Below are 14,521 nucleotides of genomic sequence, written 5' to 3' on the forward strand. Positions count from 1 at the left end.
CTAGGGAGAGAATGGTGGGGGGGGGTTCCTGAGCATTAGAGGGTAGGGGCATTAACCCCACTGGTGGACAGCTGCTGAAAAAAGAGGCTGATTTTGCTGTTCACTCTGAAAGTGCTTTGGGGGCAGATTTTCAGGAGAGCTCAACTTTCCGGGTGCAGGTCTTTCAAAAATCTGGGCAAAGTGTCAGAGTGGGAGCTGCTGAGTGTTGAGCTCTTTTGAAAATCTGGCCTCAAGTCACCAGAGTTTCCCTGGATTTCTCAGGCATGGGTGGGCCTTCCACCTTGAGAGGAGAAACAACTCACAGAAATGTATTGAAATAGAAAAAGGAAGAGTCACAGCTTTCGTCAAATTGTTTTGTTTTTTTTATAATGGAGTCCAGCATTGGCATCTGCTCTCACCTGCCCTGTTTGTACTGTAAACACATAACCCCATCCCCAGCAGGCTGCATTTCAGAAGGTATTTCATGAAACTGATGATGTCTCTGAGCAGACACCAACTTTGGCCCCAGCCCTGGGAACTTCAAAGGCAAGTACCACCATGGGTGGGGCTCAGATTGGGTGGATCAGAATCCTCAGTGTCCTGGGGCCTCTTTTGTTTTTATTCATTTTAGGTGTCAAAAGTCATTAAAATGATCTAAAAAGTAGGCTGCAAGCTAAAGGGTAAGAATGCATTTTAGTAAATGCATTTTAATTAAGAGTTGGTTTTAAAACTTATACCAAGGGGCTGTAGAGTTTAGTTGTCAAGGGTGGGCCCAGCTACACTAACGTTTCCACACCTGGCAGGCTGGGCAGATATTGTGAGTCCTTCCTACAAATGCTGAAGAGGCACTTGATTTTCAGATTCTCCTTCTAACTGTAGAGAGAAGAAACCAGCTATGTGCCCTGCTGAGCACTTTACATAAACGACACCCGTAAATGCAGAAAGAAGGCAAAATGTTCCTTACCACAGACTCTCTAATTTGCAGTGCGGATGTTTCAGTCCCTCACACAGCAGCCGCACTCCGGAATCTCCCAGATAATTATGACCCAGCTCCAGCTCTGTCAGGCTCTGGCTGGTTCTGAGAACAGCAGCGAGATCCCCACAGCCAGCGGCTGTGATACCGCATTCCCACAAGCTGCAGAAGGGAAAAAGGCAGAGGAGTGAGAATCAAGGTGTGAACGGATGGGCTCTTCATAGCTCTTCTGACAGGTGACCCCATCCACCAGCCCCTCTCCCTGACCAATCAGCATTCAGAATGAGCAAGAAGTCTTGCTACAGACTCTGGGCCAAGCCCCACGCTTGTCCAGTGAGAAATAGGCAGTGGGTGGGACTTCCTGTCTAAACTTCACCACTTGCCTTTTGCCCTTCACCAAGCAACAGTGAGAATGGCCTAGACACCTCAAACCTCTGCCACTGACCAATGAGGAATAAGGTTTGGGGTACGACTCCTTCCTAAGCACCGCCCCCTCGCCCTTTTCATTAACCGGTCACAATTCAGAAAGGGTAAAAAGTTGCCCTTTAAGTCCTGCGCACTCAGCTCCTGACCAATCAGTCTGGACTTGGCACTGATCAGCCCCAGATTGGTGCGACCCAATCAGAGCAGCCCCATCGCTACAGGGAGGCTATAGGGGGAGCCCCCTCCCCAGGCAGCTGGGCCAGGCTCAGAGCAGGTGCTGGGAGATCCTGCCCCTCCACATCCCCGGCACTAGCTCTGCTGCTCAACTGCAGAACGCAGCCGTCTGCTGTCTCTGCCCCCAGCCCATCAGCTCTGATGCTCAGGCCTGAGGAAGGGAGGCAGCTGCGAGGCCCAGCACAGGCAGCATCACACCCACCTTCCAGTGAGACCAGGGACCAAAGTGCAGGAGACAAAGAACAGAAGATCCCCATGGCAGGGGGTTCCCCAGGGTTTGGGGAGGGAAGAGCCCCTGAAAGGAGGGTGACTGTGTGATCCCGTTTTAGAGTTGCCAGGTGGCTGTTTTTTGACCGGAAAGGCCACTTGAAAGGGGACCTGTATAGCATCTGTCAGATGTGCTGACTGGACACAAAAAGTCCAGTTACCACAGGTGGTGGGGAGGAGATGGGTTATCGACCCACGCCAGCCCCTGCTCATCAAAGCCTCCTCCTACATTCATCTTGTGGGCAGGCTGGCTCTGCATCAAGGGCTGCAGCTCCCGTCCTAGTCCCGGAAGCACAGGGAACCCTGGTGGGGTGGGGGTGGGGGGCAGGAGTGAGGTGGAGAGGGTTGAGTGGCGCGGAAGGGGGAGGGGGAAGAGCAGCTAGCAATGGGGGGAGGCGGGGAGAGGATTGATCAGGGAAGCCTCAAGGGAAGAGGTGGAGCATGGGAAAGTTCCAACACTCCTGCTGTAGTGTCCAGCTTTCAGAAATTAGAAAATTAGCAACCCTGCCTTTTGGCAGGGCTTATTCCAGAGTTTCTGTTGGGTTTATAAAAGCAGAAGTTCTGCTGTTTTTTGTAACCCCCCCGCAGAGTCTGGGCTCCTGATGGAGCTGCCTGCCAGTTGAGGGGGTAACCATGGCAGCACACCAGTTATGACCATGTGCACTTCAAGGACTATCCGCAAGTATAGCTGTCTTTGCCATCTCTCAAGGCATCACAGGGAGCCCCCTGCACACCCAAGTATGAGCCCTCCCCATCCCCAAAAGCTGCTAAATCTTGCACATATGTTGAGACACCCCTCATTGGGTGTGTCTGTCACTTGCATGGCCTCCTTCATCACCTCATTTGCCTTACAAATATTCAGAGGGGTAGCCATGTTAGTCTGTTTCAGCAAAAACAACAAGGAGTCCTGTGGCACCTTAAAGACTAACACATTTATTTGGGCATAAGATTTCATGGGCTTATGCATCTTCATGCATTTGATGAAGTGGGTTCCAGCCCACGGGTAGTAAAGGGAGTAAGGAAAGAACACCCCTGCACACACCCACACACTGCTATTTTCAATGAAAGAGATAAGGCTAATGCAGGGTAAGGAAATACTCATCATGGTGCAGTGCAGAGGAAGAGAAGCCTCCAAAGAAGAGCATTGAAAGAGCCCGAGTCAGAAGTTTTCTACACAGCCTCTGCAAGGCCACGTCAGCTGGCACAGGCTAGCCACAAGTTTTAAATTGCAGTGTGGACACACGCACAGAAAGCAATCAAATCAGGACTCAGATCACTGCACCAGGGTGTCCAGTGCTTAAGAGTTCCTCCAACAGAGCCTGGCACTCACCCGCCCTCTGGAGAACATCAAATTAAAATCTTCTTTGAAACAGATTTTGCTTCTCTATATCACCGTATCAAAAGCCTGTCCTTCCCAATGACACTTTAAATGGATCAAACTGAGCATGTGTGGACAGAGGAGTTAACAGGATTGTTAGCCTTCACTATTCTACTGGATAGTTCCGGGGAAAAGCCCTTTGAGTTCTGGTCCCAAAGAATCCATGAGTTTGTCATCCCATGCTCTCAGCACCAGGAACCTCAGAGAGAGCGGAGGGAGGGGGTCCCAGGACTGAGGGGGAAACATCAATATCTGAGAACTCCCCATGCCTCCAACCAAAGAGCCAATCTAAGCCATGTTCTCCCCGATGGCACCGACCAAATGAATCCACTGTGTAGCACCCTCAGAAACTGGGGCCTTCAATGGCTGTTTTTTATTCTGGAGTTTTGCCAGCAAGCCAGAATCCACAGCCAAAGCCATGGAAACCACAGTGACAGGCTCAGCCTCCATTTCTCAGACAGTCTCAGGCTAAGAGTCCACCGAATCAGAAGCCACAGAACCAGTAATGCCACCTTCCCCCAGGGTGTAAAGGGGGTACTGAACAGCCCCCCCCAACCAACATCCCCTGAGATATCTGGAGCCTGCTGGCACTTAGTCACCTCACCCTGTGCTTTACTCTCAGAACCACCCTTATTCCCAGGCACAGGGTCACCGTTCCCAGGGGAACCCTTCTTCTTCTTAGTGCACCGATTGATCAAATGTGTCAGATTCCCAGTACAACAGACGGAGGAGCTGCCAGAGTTCTGCTCCTTTCCCTGCACGCTGGTGCCCCTTCCAGCAGGGAAAGAAGCAGAACCCCCAGCCCTGCCACCACCCGCTACACAGCTCTGTGAAAGCTGGCTGACCACTTTCTTATCGGTACACTACTTTCATCTCTGTTAAAGCCTCAGACTCTGCAACAAACTGCAGTCTTTGTCCCCCTGGGCCCTAGGCTGGCCATCCCAGTCCAGAGGGTGCAAAAAAGCCTGATAAGACAAAAGAAATTCTGAAATAAACCCACAACTACCAAAATATTAACAAAAACAAAATTTACAATAGCAAATCACACCCACTTTCAACATTTGTCCCAAACACTCCCACAGTCCTCAGTGAGAAAGATCCCCCTGCACTCCCCCGCTCTGGGTGTGTGTGAGACAGAGATCCCCCTGCACTCCCCTGCTCTGTGTGTGTGTCTGTGTGTGTGTGTGTGTGTGTGTGAGACAGACAGAGATTCCCCTGCACTCCCCCGCTCTGTGTGCATGTGAGAATCCCCTCTATTTCCCCCATGTGTGTGTGAGGGAGACATCCCCCCCTCACTCCCCAGCTCTATGTGTTTGTGAGAGATCTTGTTGCACTCTTCCCTTCGTGTGTGTGTGTGTGTGTGTGTGTGTGTGTGAGAGAGAGAGAGAGAGAGAGAGAGAAATCCCCATGCATGTGTGATTGCTGTAGCACTGCTCAGGTTTGGCCTGGCTGCTTCCCATCACAACTACAAATCTCCTCCCTTAAATTAATTTGAAACTATAGGTCACTGTGCTTGTAAGCCTCATGTGGGGTTTCCCAGCTCCTGAAGTTCCAGTCTGAGCCTCTAGGGGGCCCTACCAAAAAGGACTACAGCTAAAATGGCTATCAAGGCCCGTGGACCCCGTGCTCAGCGTGCTTGGAGTCAGGGCTGAGAACAGCAGAAACATGGAGCCCTGGCTGGGCCTGGTTTGAGAGGCCTCTGCATAGGGTGACCTGGACAAGCCGTTCACCAGTCCAGTGACTGCACATCTCCATCAGCAAGTTTACAGGGAAAAGGGCAGCTTGACATGGAGAGAGGGCTTAAAGCTGGAAGCTTGGAGACAACGCAGATCAGGGAGCCCCTGCTAAATTCCCACTCCCCTCAAAAAGACTGTGGCTTCAGGGCTATGGCAGCAGCTCTGTCAAGGTTCCTCCCCCACTCTGAACTTAAGGGTACAGATGTAGGGACCTGCATGGACACTTCTAAGCTTAATTACTAGCTTAGATCCTGTAACACTGCCACCATCCAGAAATTTCAGTGTCTGGATCACTTTCTGTCCCCCCCAAAACCTTCCCCTCCCTGGGCAGCCTTGAGAGGCTTTTTCACCAAGTTCCTGGTGAACACCGATCCAACCCCTTGGATCTTAACACAAGGAGAATTTAACCATCCCCCCTCCCTTCCCCTACCAATTCCTGGTGAGTCCAGATCCAATCCCCTTGGATCTTAATACAAGGAAAAAAATCAATCAGGTTCTTAAAAAGAAAGCTTTTAATTAAAGAAAGAAAGGTAAAAATTATCTCTGTAAAATCAGGATGGAAAATACTTTACAGGGTAATCAGATTCGTATAGCTCAGAGGAACCCCCTCTAGTCTTAGGTTTAAAGTTACAGCAAACAGAGGTAAAATCCTCTCAGCAAAAAGGAACATTTACAAGTTGAGAAAAACAAAAATAAGACTAACACGCCTTGCCTGTCTATTACTTACAAGTTTGAAACATGAGAGACCGATGCAGAAAATTTGGAGAGCCTGGATTGATGTCTGGTCCCTCTTAGTCCCAAGAGTGAACAACCCCCAAAACAAAGAGCACAAACAAATGACTTCCCTCCACCAAGATTTGAAAGTATCTTGTCCCCTTATTGGTCCTCTGGTCAGGTGTCAGCCAGGTTTACTGAGCTTCTTAGCCCTTTACAGGTAAAAGAGACATTAACTCTTAACTATCTGTTTATGACAAGCTCCAACACTGAAGTGACCAGCATCCAGAGAGAGAGAGAGAGAGAAAGAGAGAGAGATCTTACCCAGCAGAGGTTACCAAGAGCCACCCAAGGGATTCTAATGAACCTGAATGGAGTCCATAGTGCTGTATCACTCATCTCAGCAATACCATCCACCTTGGGAAGGTACCAGGGAGGAAGGTGGGGTCAGAGGAGTTTGTGTGCATTAGGATGCAGGAAATTGGGTTTAAAAGGTTTCCTAATTATCAGATAATGTTATCCCCTTCCTACCCTGATCCTATTTTCCTGTGACCAATATAGTTCAACTTTCTGTAATAGTGTTATTTTTGGTGTGTCATTCATTTGCTGAGGTTTATTTTATTTATTCTATTGACCCCTGTGTACTGGGGTTTACGCTTCTTTCCAGTTTGAAGTATTATCATGCATATCAAAGGACAGATCTGTGCACTGGGCACAGTGCAGAGTCTCTTTCAGTGGAGACATCAGGAGCCAAAAAAGAAAAAGAATCCAGAACCTGACCCATGCAAGAAGTGGAGAGAAAATACCCCAAATATTGGTGATAGCAAGCGCCTGGGAGAGAAAAGTGAGGAGGGGTTTCATATTACTATAATAAAATAAAGTTTTAAAACCCAAATACATGTGTGACGGTACCTCCCGTAAGGCTTTATGGGAATATGACATAACTGGAATATGTTTTGTGCTGCCTGTGCCATGTAACATATCTCTGTAAAGGTTATGGTCTACGATATCTAGTCATCCTGTTTGTACACATATATTGTTTGGTACTTGAGGTTAAGAATATTAGCTGTATACTTGCTTGATTTCTAAGTAAGCTTTGCGAGGCATTTGGTCAGCTTCTTTAGGAAGGAATTCGCAAGGTTAAGTACCTGATCAGGAAGCACTTGGGGAACAATGCATCTTGGAATGCTCTAATCCACATAAGAAGTGGGGTTTGTTGCCCGGTGTACGTCGTGCCAATGAACACACCAGGGTGGAGAAGCAAGCGACGTTTATTTGAGATCTCAAAGCGGTGCAAGGAGACTTGGCACGTCTCAGATCAAGCACACCAACATAAGCAATTTTTCTCTTTTTATACTTTACTTTAGCTAAGCTCTTCCCTTCCCCCCCTTCCCCCTCCCTTCCCCTGTAGCAGTTACATTAAGCAGTTAAGTCATCTTGGCGGGTATAAGTCTAGCTTGTTAGTAACTCTTCTTTTGAACCGTTATCTTGTCCTTTTCCCTTTGATCTGTTATCTTGCCCTTCAGCCAGAAGCATGCAGGCCTTATTACTACCTCTTTATACCGGTTTGAGTATACACATTCCATTTTCTGTTGCTGGCTTTTTAGGTCGATTAAAGTTCAAACATGGAGGAGCTTTGGTTCATTTAGGCCTAGAGCGGGAAGGCTTCATCGACACTCGTGGTCTTCCATCCTCCCAAGTTACCTAGGGTTATGCCTAGTGACACCAACAATGTGGACAATGGCTTCTGCCTGTAAAGACTGTGAGTCATGCATAGACATGTGACTTGCCCAGGTGACTCTAGAACTCCATCATGGAGCTGGACTTTGCTTAGGAGTGAGGAGGGGGGTCTTCACCCACAAGGCAAAGACTATTTCAATCCGTGGGAGACCCCTCCATTTTGTCTTCAGCTGGCTAAAGAGAGAGCCTCCCCACCCCCCAGGGTACTTGGAAGAAACTGGAACAAATGGGTGTGAGTGATTGCTGGACCCAGGCTAAAAGGAGATTAGTCTGTAAAAGGGAGCATTCTGGAACTGGTGAGGATCTTATCTGTATTCAGTTTGATTAGACATAGATTTGCACATTTTATTTTATTTTGCTTGGTGACTTACTTTGTTCTGTCGGTTACTATTTGGAATCACTTAAATCCTACTTTCTGTATTTAATAAAATCACTTTTTACTTATTAGTTAACTCAAAGTATGTATTAATACCTGGGGGAGTAAACAACTGTGCATATTTCTCTGTCAGTGTTATAAAGGGTGGACATTTTATGAGTTTACCCTGTATAAGCTTTATACAGGGTAAAACAGATTTATTTGGGTTTAGACCCCATTGGGAGTTGGGCATCTAAAGACAAGCACACTTCTGTGAGCTGTTTTCAGGTAAACCTGCAGCTTTGGGGCAAGTAATTCAGAACTTGGGTCTGTGTTGGAGCAGACGGGAGTGTCTGGCTCAGCAAGACAGGGTGCTGGAGTCCTGAGCTGGCAGGGAAAACAGGGACAGAAGTAGTCTTGGCACATCTTGTGGCAGCTCCCAAGAGGGCTTCTGTGATCCAACCCATCACAACATGTTTAAAAGGAAACCTGAAGGAAAGTTAAAAGAAAAAAAATAAAGCTAAACATTGTTTTCTGAAGTTTGTCAGGGATCAAAGTGGAGTCTTCAGTGAGCATTTAAAAAACAAAATCATTTTAGTCACAGCCTGAAGTAAAAGAAGAAAAGGACTTTCATGCTGGTTTCTCTGTTTTTAAAAAGATAATACTGCACTCACAAGGACTGAGTCCTCATTTAAGAGTCAGATCCAAAGTATTTTGAAAGTAATTAACTCAATGATCAAATTCATTCAACAGGACAGCTGAGCAAGAGTCAGATTTTTCATCCAGCAGGAAATTTTGATATTTCAATATTTGTTTTCATCCAAAAGAGTGACAAAAAGATGAGGTGTCAATTTTTATGAAACAGAAATTTAAAAAAAAATCAATTTAGAAATGAAGAAACTTTTAGTTTCAGCCCTCTCAAGCAAAATGAAATCTTTTGCATCATGCTGCATTTTCCTATTGTTGTGCATTTCCTCCTGTAATTGTAGCATGGGAACCTGATGCTTCCATTCTCTCCTATGCTCCCCTAGGTCTCCCATGATGCAGCCAGAATCATGTAACCCCCCCACTTCCCATGATTCATCATACGTGTTAGTCAGAGGAGAGTCCACCTTGCGCTATGGGAGATGTAGCCCACCAGGGAGTCTGGCTGATAGGAGAATGAGGGCCTGAGGTACAACTCCCATAAGGCAATGTGCTAATAGGGACATATAGTTTAATGAAATGTTTTGAGTCAGTTCAACAAAAATAAATTCAGTTTGGGTTGAACCCACCCACAATAAAATATTTGATTTTGATTTTTCTGATGGAAAAATCAAGATATTTATTCAAAATCAAAATATTCTCACACAAAGTTTCTATTTTGTGGATGCTGCATTTTCCTTCAGGAAATCATTCCAGTGGCAAATTCTTGACCAGTTCTAGACAACTGTCTGCACATGCCATTATCCGTCAGAGCAAATTCTTCTGTTTTAAGTACTGGAACATAAAATGTATATGATCAAGTAACAAATTCAGTTACTGTTAAAGATCTGTAGGTCTTGCTCCTCAGGAGGGTACAGAAAGCTGCAGATGCCTTGAGTGGGAGGCAAGGGGAGGATCTGCATCTGAGTAATGATTCCAACAGCAAGGGGGAAAGAAGAAAAATTAATGTAGTGGTAAATACTCTGAGATGGGAAATCACTGACAGATTACTTTGTTCACTACCAGTGGATTGGGGGCGGGGGGTGTCTTTGATAGCGGATAGTTCAGATCTACTGCAGGCTGTGTAATAGAGAGTGTAACTCTCAGGGTGGTTAACCACTGGAATAAATTGCCTAGGGAGGTTGTGGAATCTCCATCATTGGAGATTTTTAAGAGCAGGTTAGACAAACACCTGTCAGGGATGTTCTAGAGGGTGCTTGGTCCTACCGTGAGTGTAGGGGACTGGACTTGATGACCTCTCGAGGTTCCTTCCAGTCCTATGACTCTATGATTCTATATCATCAAGAGGGAAGAGAAGGAAGAGGCTAAACAACATGGATAGTGGGAATAAAAGGATAAAAACAAACAGAGCTGAAATGAATCCTCTCCACCTACAAACAGATGGTGGAGCTCTGAGGCCTTGATAGAGACATTGTGAGGCAGAAGGTGACAGAGGCACCTGAGCCCTCCAGGCACTGTATTTGATGTTCTTGGGAGAGAAAAGCGGAACCTGCATTAGGCGTTAGTGGCATTAACCCCAAACCTCCAGTGAGGGACAGCAGTTCGTGCAACAGGAGGCTGATTTTGCAGCTCACTCTGCTGGTGCTTTGGGGGCAGATTTTCCAGAGGACTCAGCATCCAATGTGCAGATCCTTTGAAAATCTGGTCGCAACTAAATATCACAATGGGAGCCGCTGGGTGCTGATCTCTTTTGAAAACCTGGCCTCAAGTCCTCAGAGTGTCCCAGAACCTCAAAGGCCTGGGATGGGGCTTCTAGCTTGAAAGTAGAAGAGCAGAAATGTAGTGAAAAAGCAAAAGGAAGAGCCACAGCTTTCCCCAAAGTGTTTATGAGTCCAACAATGGCACCTGCCCTGTTTGTAACTGTAAACACACAACTCCATCCCCAGCAGGCTGCACTTCAAAGGGTGTTTCTTCATACTGGTGGTGGCTCTCAGCTGGGAGCACATTCAGCCCCAGCCCTGGGAACATTAAAGGCAGAAGCCACCATGGCTGGAGCTGAAGCTTAAACCCAAGTTTAGCATTTCTGCTTAGATGGGGAGGTTTAGAATCCTCAGAGTCCTACAGTCTCTTTTGTTTTTATTTGTTATATACAGTAAAAGTTGTTTCATCCAGCATGTTGGGGAGTGGGGGGTGCTGGAAAGTGAAAAATGCCAGTTAACTGAGAGAGAGGGAGTTTGGGTGCAGAACTTGGGGTTGGGGCACAGGATGCTGGATTTGGGGGCCGCTCACCTCAGGCAGCTCCCCACAAGTGGTAACCTGTCCTGGCTGCTCCTAGGTGGAGGCACGACAGGCGGCTCTGTGTGCTGCCCCTGTCCTGCACTACACCGAGCACTAGCTCTGCAGCTCCCATTGGCTGGGAAGCATGGCCAATGGGAGCTATGGGGGTGTCACCTGCAGGCAGAGGCAGCACACAGAGATGCCTGTCTGCGCCTCTCCCTAGGAGAAGCCGTGACAGGTCACCACTTGCGGGGAGCTGCCGGAGGTGAGCGGCCTCTGGATCCAGCACCCTGCACCATCTCCTGTGTCCCAAGCCCTCTCCCACACCCAAACTCCCTCCCAGAGCCTGCGGTGTGCACCCCCGTTAGCTCCCCAACCCCCATGCTGGCCCTGTGCCAACTGGACTATAAACCAGCATATCAATAAAGATCTGAAATGCTGGTTTGTCAGATGGTGAAGTGCCAGATAAAACAGCTTTTACTGTATATGAAAATTCAAGGTGTCAAAAATTATTAGAATGATCTATAAAATAGGCTGGCAGTTGAAGGGTAACAGTGATCTCTTATTAATAAATGCATTTGATTGAAAATTGTTTTACACACACACTCCCTCCCTCCCTCCCTCCAAACAACAGGGGGCTGAGGAGCTAATTGTTTGGCGTGGGCTTTACTTAGTTTCCATTTTACAAACAGGGCAGGCTGGGGCATGTTGTGACCCATTGATGCAGGTACTGGAGACACTGAACTCTCAGCTTATCCATGTATCTGCAGGGAGCAGACACCAGCCATGTGCCCTGTTGTGCTTTTCACATAGAGAACATCTGCAAACACACAGAGGAAGCCAAATCTTACTTACTTCAGACTCTGTAATTTGCAGTTTTGTTTCAGTCCCTCACACAGCAGCTTCACGCCGGCATCTCCCAGTTTATTGCCACTCAGATCCAGCTCTGTCAGGTTCTGGCTGGTTCTCAGAACAGCAGCAAGATTACCACAGCCAGCAGCTGTGAGATCACAAGGCCCCAAGCTGCAGGAGAGAGAAATTCAGAGAAGGGGCATCACAGTGTGAACCGGGCTTGTCACGGCTATTCTGAAAGGCAACCCCACCCACCAGCCCCTCTCCCTGACCAATCAGCATTGAGAATGGGCCAGAAATTCTACCCTAGGCCCTGTTTCAAGCCCCATCCCTTAGCCAATGAGTAATCGTGTTGGGAGGCTGTTCCTGCTTAAGCCCCACTGCTTCTCCTTCAGAGATAACCAATCAGCATTGAGAATGGCCCAAATATGCAGGGGTGGCTCTAAGTATTTTGCCGCCCCAAACACGGCAGGCAGGCTGCCTTTGGCGGCTTGCCTGTAGGAGGTCCCTGGTCCCACAGATTCGGCGGCCCGCCTGCAGGAGGTCCGCTGAAGCCGCGGGACCAGCGGACCTCCCGCAGGCATGCCGCCGAAGGCAACTTGCCAGCCGCCCTTGCGGTGACCGGCAGAGCGCCCCCGGCGTCTTCCCGCCCCAGGCACATGCTTGGCATGCTGGTGCCTGGAGCCGCCCCTGCAAATATGTCATTCCCCCAAACTCTAACATTAACCAATGAGGAATAAGACTTACTGTAAGGCTTCCCCCCCATGCAGCGCCCGCCCCAGTCCTCTCTACTGACTAACCACAATTCAGGATGGGCACAAGGTCCCTTAAGTCCAGCCTACTCAGCTCTCAACCAACCACAGATCAGATTGGATTTGGCACAGATCAGCCCCAGAATGGTGCAACCCATTCAATCAGAGGAGGCTCAATGAGACAAAGAGGCTGTAAGGGGATCCCCCTCCCCAGGCAGCTGGACCAGGCTCAGAGCAGGGGAGATCCTGCTCCTCTGCACTCCTGGCACTGGCTCTGCAAAACGCAGCCCTCTGAAGCATCTGGGATTGGCTACTGTTTGTAGCCTGATTTGGGGAGGGTTAGTAGGGACAGTGGAATTTATCCACTTAATTTAGTTTTATTTAATAATTAATTTTCTAATTAATTAGTAATGTTAATAATAATTGATAGATATTAATAATATGGGTATAGCTCGCCAATATATGTGATCAGAAGATAAAGTTCGTCTTGAATCAGGCTTCACAGAATTTATACAAGGAGATTGGGGTATTTGACAGGAAATTACACTGAGACAGAATTAGTCATAAAGACCTTTTATTTAAAATCAATGAAACAAGAAGTAAATGTAAAATGTTAAAAGCAGTTTGAGATTACAAAGTTACAAATATTACAGTTCTTAATGCACTCTGCAATAGTAGTACTAGAGTTCGTACTTACAACTTTGAAAAGAAATAATACTACGACTTAGTATTGACAGCTTTCATAGGAGAAAGAGGCTTCGAAGTAGGTTGAGACGACAAGAATAGAAAGATGTATCGCCTGTCTAATGGAGGATTGTCACCCTTTTTACAGGGAGAAATCCTTCCTCCTATGCCCAAATTTGTCTTTCCCCCATGGAAAGGTGAGGGTACCTGTTTTCATAGGTTGACCTTTTATGTGCGTACTAATGACAGTATGTACGCATCTGCGGGTGTATGTGTGAAATTTGTGGGCAGAAAAACCCCACTTTTCACCCTAACTAGGTGAAAGGTTAGCAGACATTCAAAAAGTCCCTAGACAATTTGCGTAGGTTTGTATCCTATTATTACTTTTCTGAGTAAGGGTCTTAAAGGTTGCTTTCAGCGTCACAGAGGAAATAGGCCAGGATGTCTGGCCTAGAAGCTTCTAGGTATCTTGCATTACAGCTATTGCAAATTTCTATTAATCTATGCAGCCTACACACTTTTATCAAAAAGACATTTTATACAGACCAACAGATTAATCCTCAGGGCTACACGCTGGAAGACAGGCTGCTGGGCTAGATGGACCGTTTGTGAGCCAAACTCTCTGCCAAACCAGGGCTGCTTGCTCAACTGCCCTTCCAACAGTGCTTGCACTGATCAGTCCTCAGGAAGTCCTCAGTGTTAAAACTGAAACCTGCCATAACCTACTTAAAATAATTTAAATTAAATAAAATGTAATATTCAAGCAGTATGTCTTTGTGCTGAAGTTTTAAAGAAACTCAAACCACTGAACTGGTGGAAGTCACTGGCTCAGCAACTGGAAGCCCTGGGAACCTTGGCTCCAGCTGCAGTCAGCTTCAGGTAATGGGGAGCCCTGTATGCTGAGAACTATGGCTTCTGCCAGGGAACAGCTCCTGGCTCCCTGACACAGAGCTGGGAGCCCCAACTCCTTACCTCTGAGGCATTCATCTCAGTCATTGCTCACTGGGCTTCTTGGCTGCCTGCTCCCCATTAATCTGCTAGGGCTAATGGGGCACTGGGAGTCTAGAAGCCCTGGGAGCCACGGATGGGCCTGGAAATCCAGAACTTCAACTCCCAGACTCAATTTCTTTTTGAAATTTTTGCAACAAAATATGTCCATTAATTCAAAATGATTTTTCCCCCAGATTTTCCTTTCTGTGGGAAATTTTGAAATTTCTGCTTTTCACTCCAAAAGAGAACAATGTTTTTCAGAAATTTAGAATTCCTGCACAATGGAAACTCTGACTTGACCAGCTATAGTCTTATCATGATCTGCTCAGAGAGTTCATGGTCACAAAACACAAGTACCCTAACCAATAAGTCTAGAACTAGAAGAACCAATGAGACATCCCACTCACTGACTGATTACTGACAACATTTGGGTGCAGAAATGCCTCCTCTCCTTTATGGCCCTGTCATAGGTTTCACCCCCACTCTGAACTTTAGAGTACAGATGTGGGGACCTGCATGAAT

General features: G+C 47.1%; 1 protein-coding gene across 1 annotated transcript in view; it reads right to left on the reverse strand.

The window, feature by feature from the left end:
- Nucleotides 1-14,521, reverse strand: part of LOC123368705 (NACHT, LRR and PYD domains-containing protein 12-like) — a 104,474-nt gene that overhangs the window by 13,925 nt on the left and 76,028 nt on the right. The window contains exons 9-10 of the mRNA XM_045013749.1: nt 11,577-11,744; nt 944-1,114 (exon numbers count right to left, since the gene is read on the reverse strand). Coding sequence (XP_044869684.1) covers nt 944-1,114; nt 11,577-11,744 — 339 coding nt within the window. The remainder of the gene's footprint in view (nt 1-943; nt 1,115-11,576; nt 11,745-14,521) is intronic.

This window comes from Mauremys mutica, chromosome 4 (assembly GCF_020497125.1).
Source record: "Mauremys mutica isolate MM-2020 ecotype Southern chromosome 4, ASM2049712v1, whole genome shotgun sequence".
NCBI classification, from domain to species: domain Eukaryota; kingdom Metazoa; phylum Chordata; order Testudines; family Geoemydidae; genus Mauremys; species Mauremys mutica.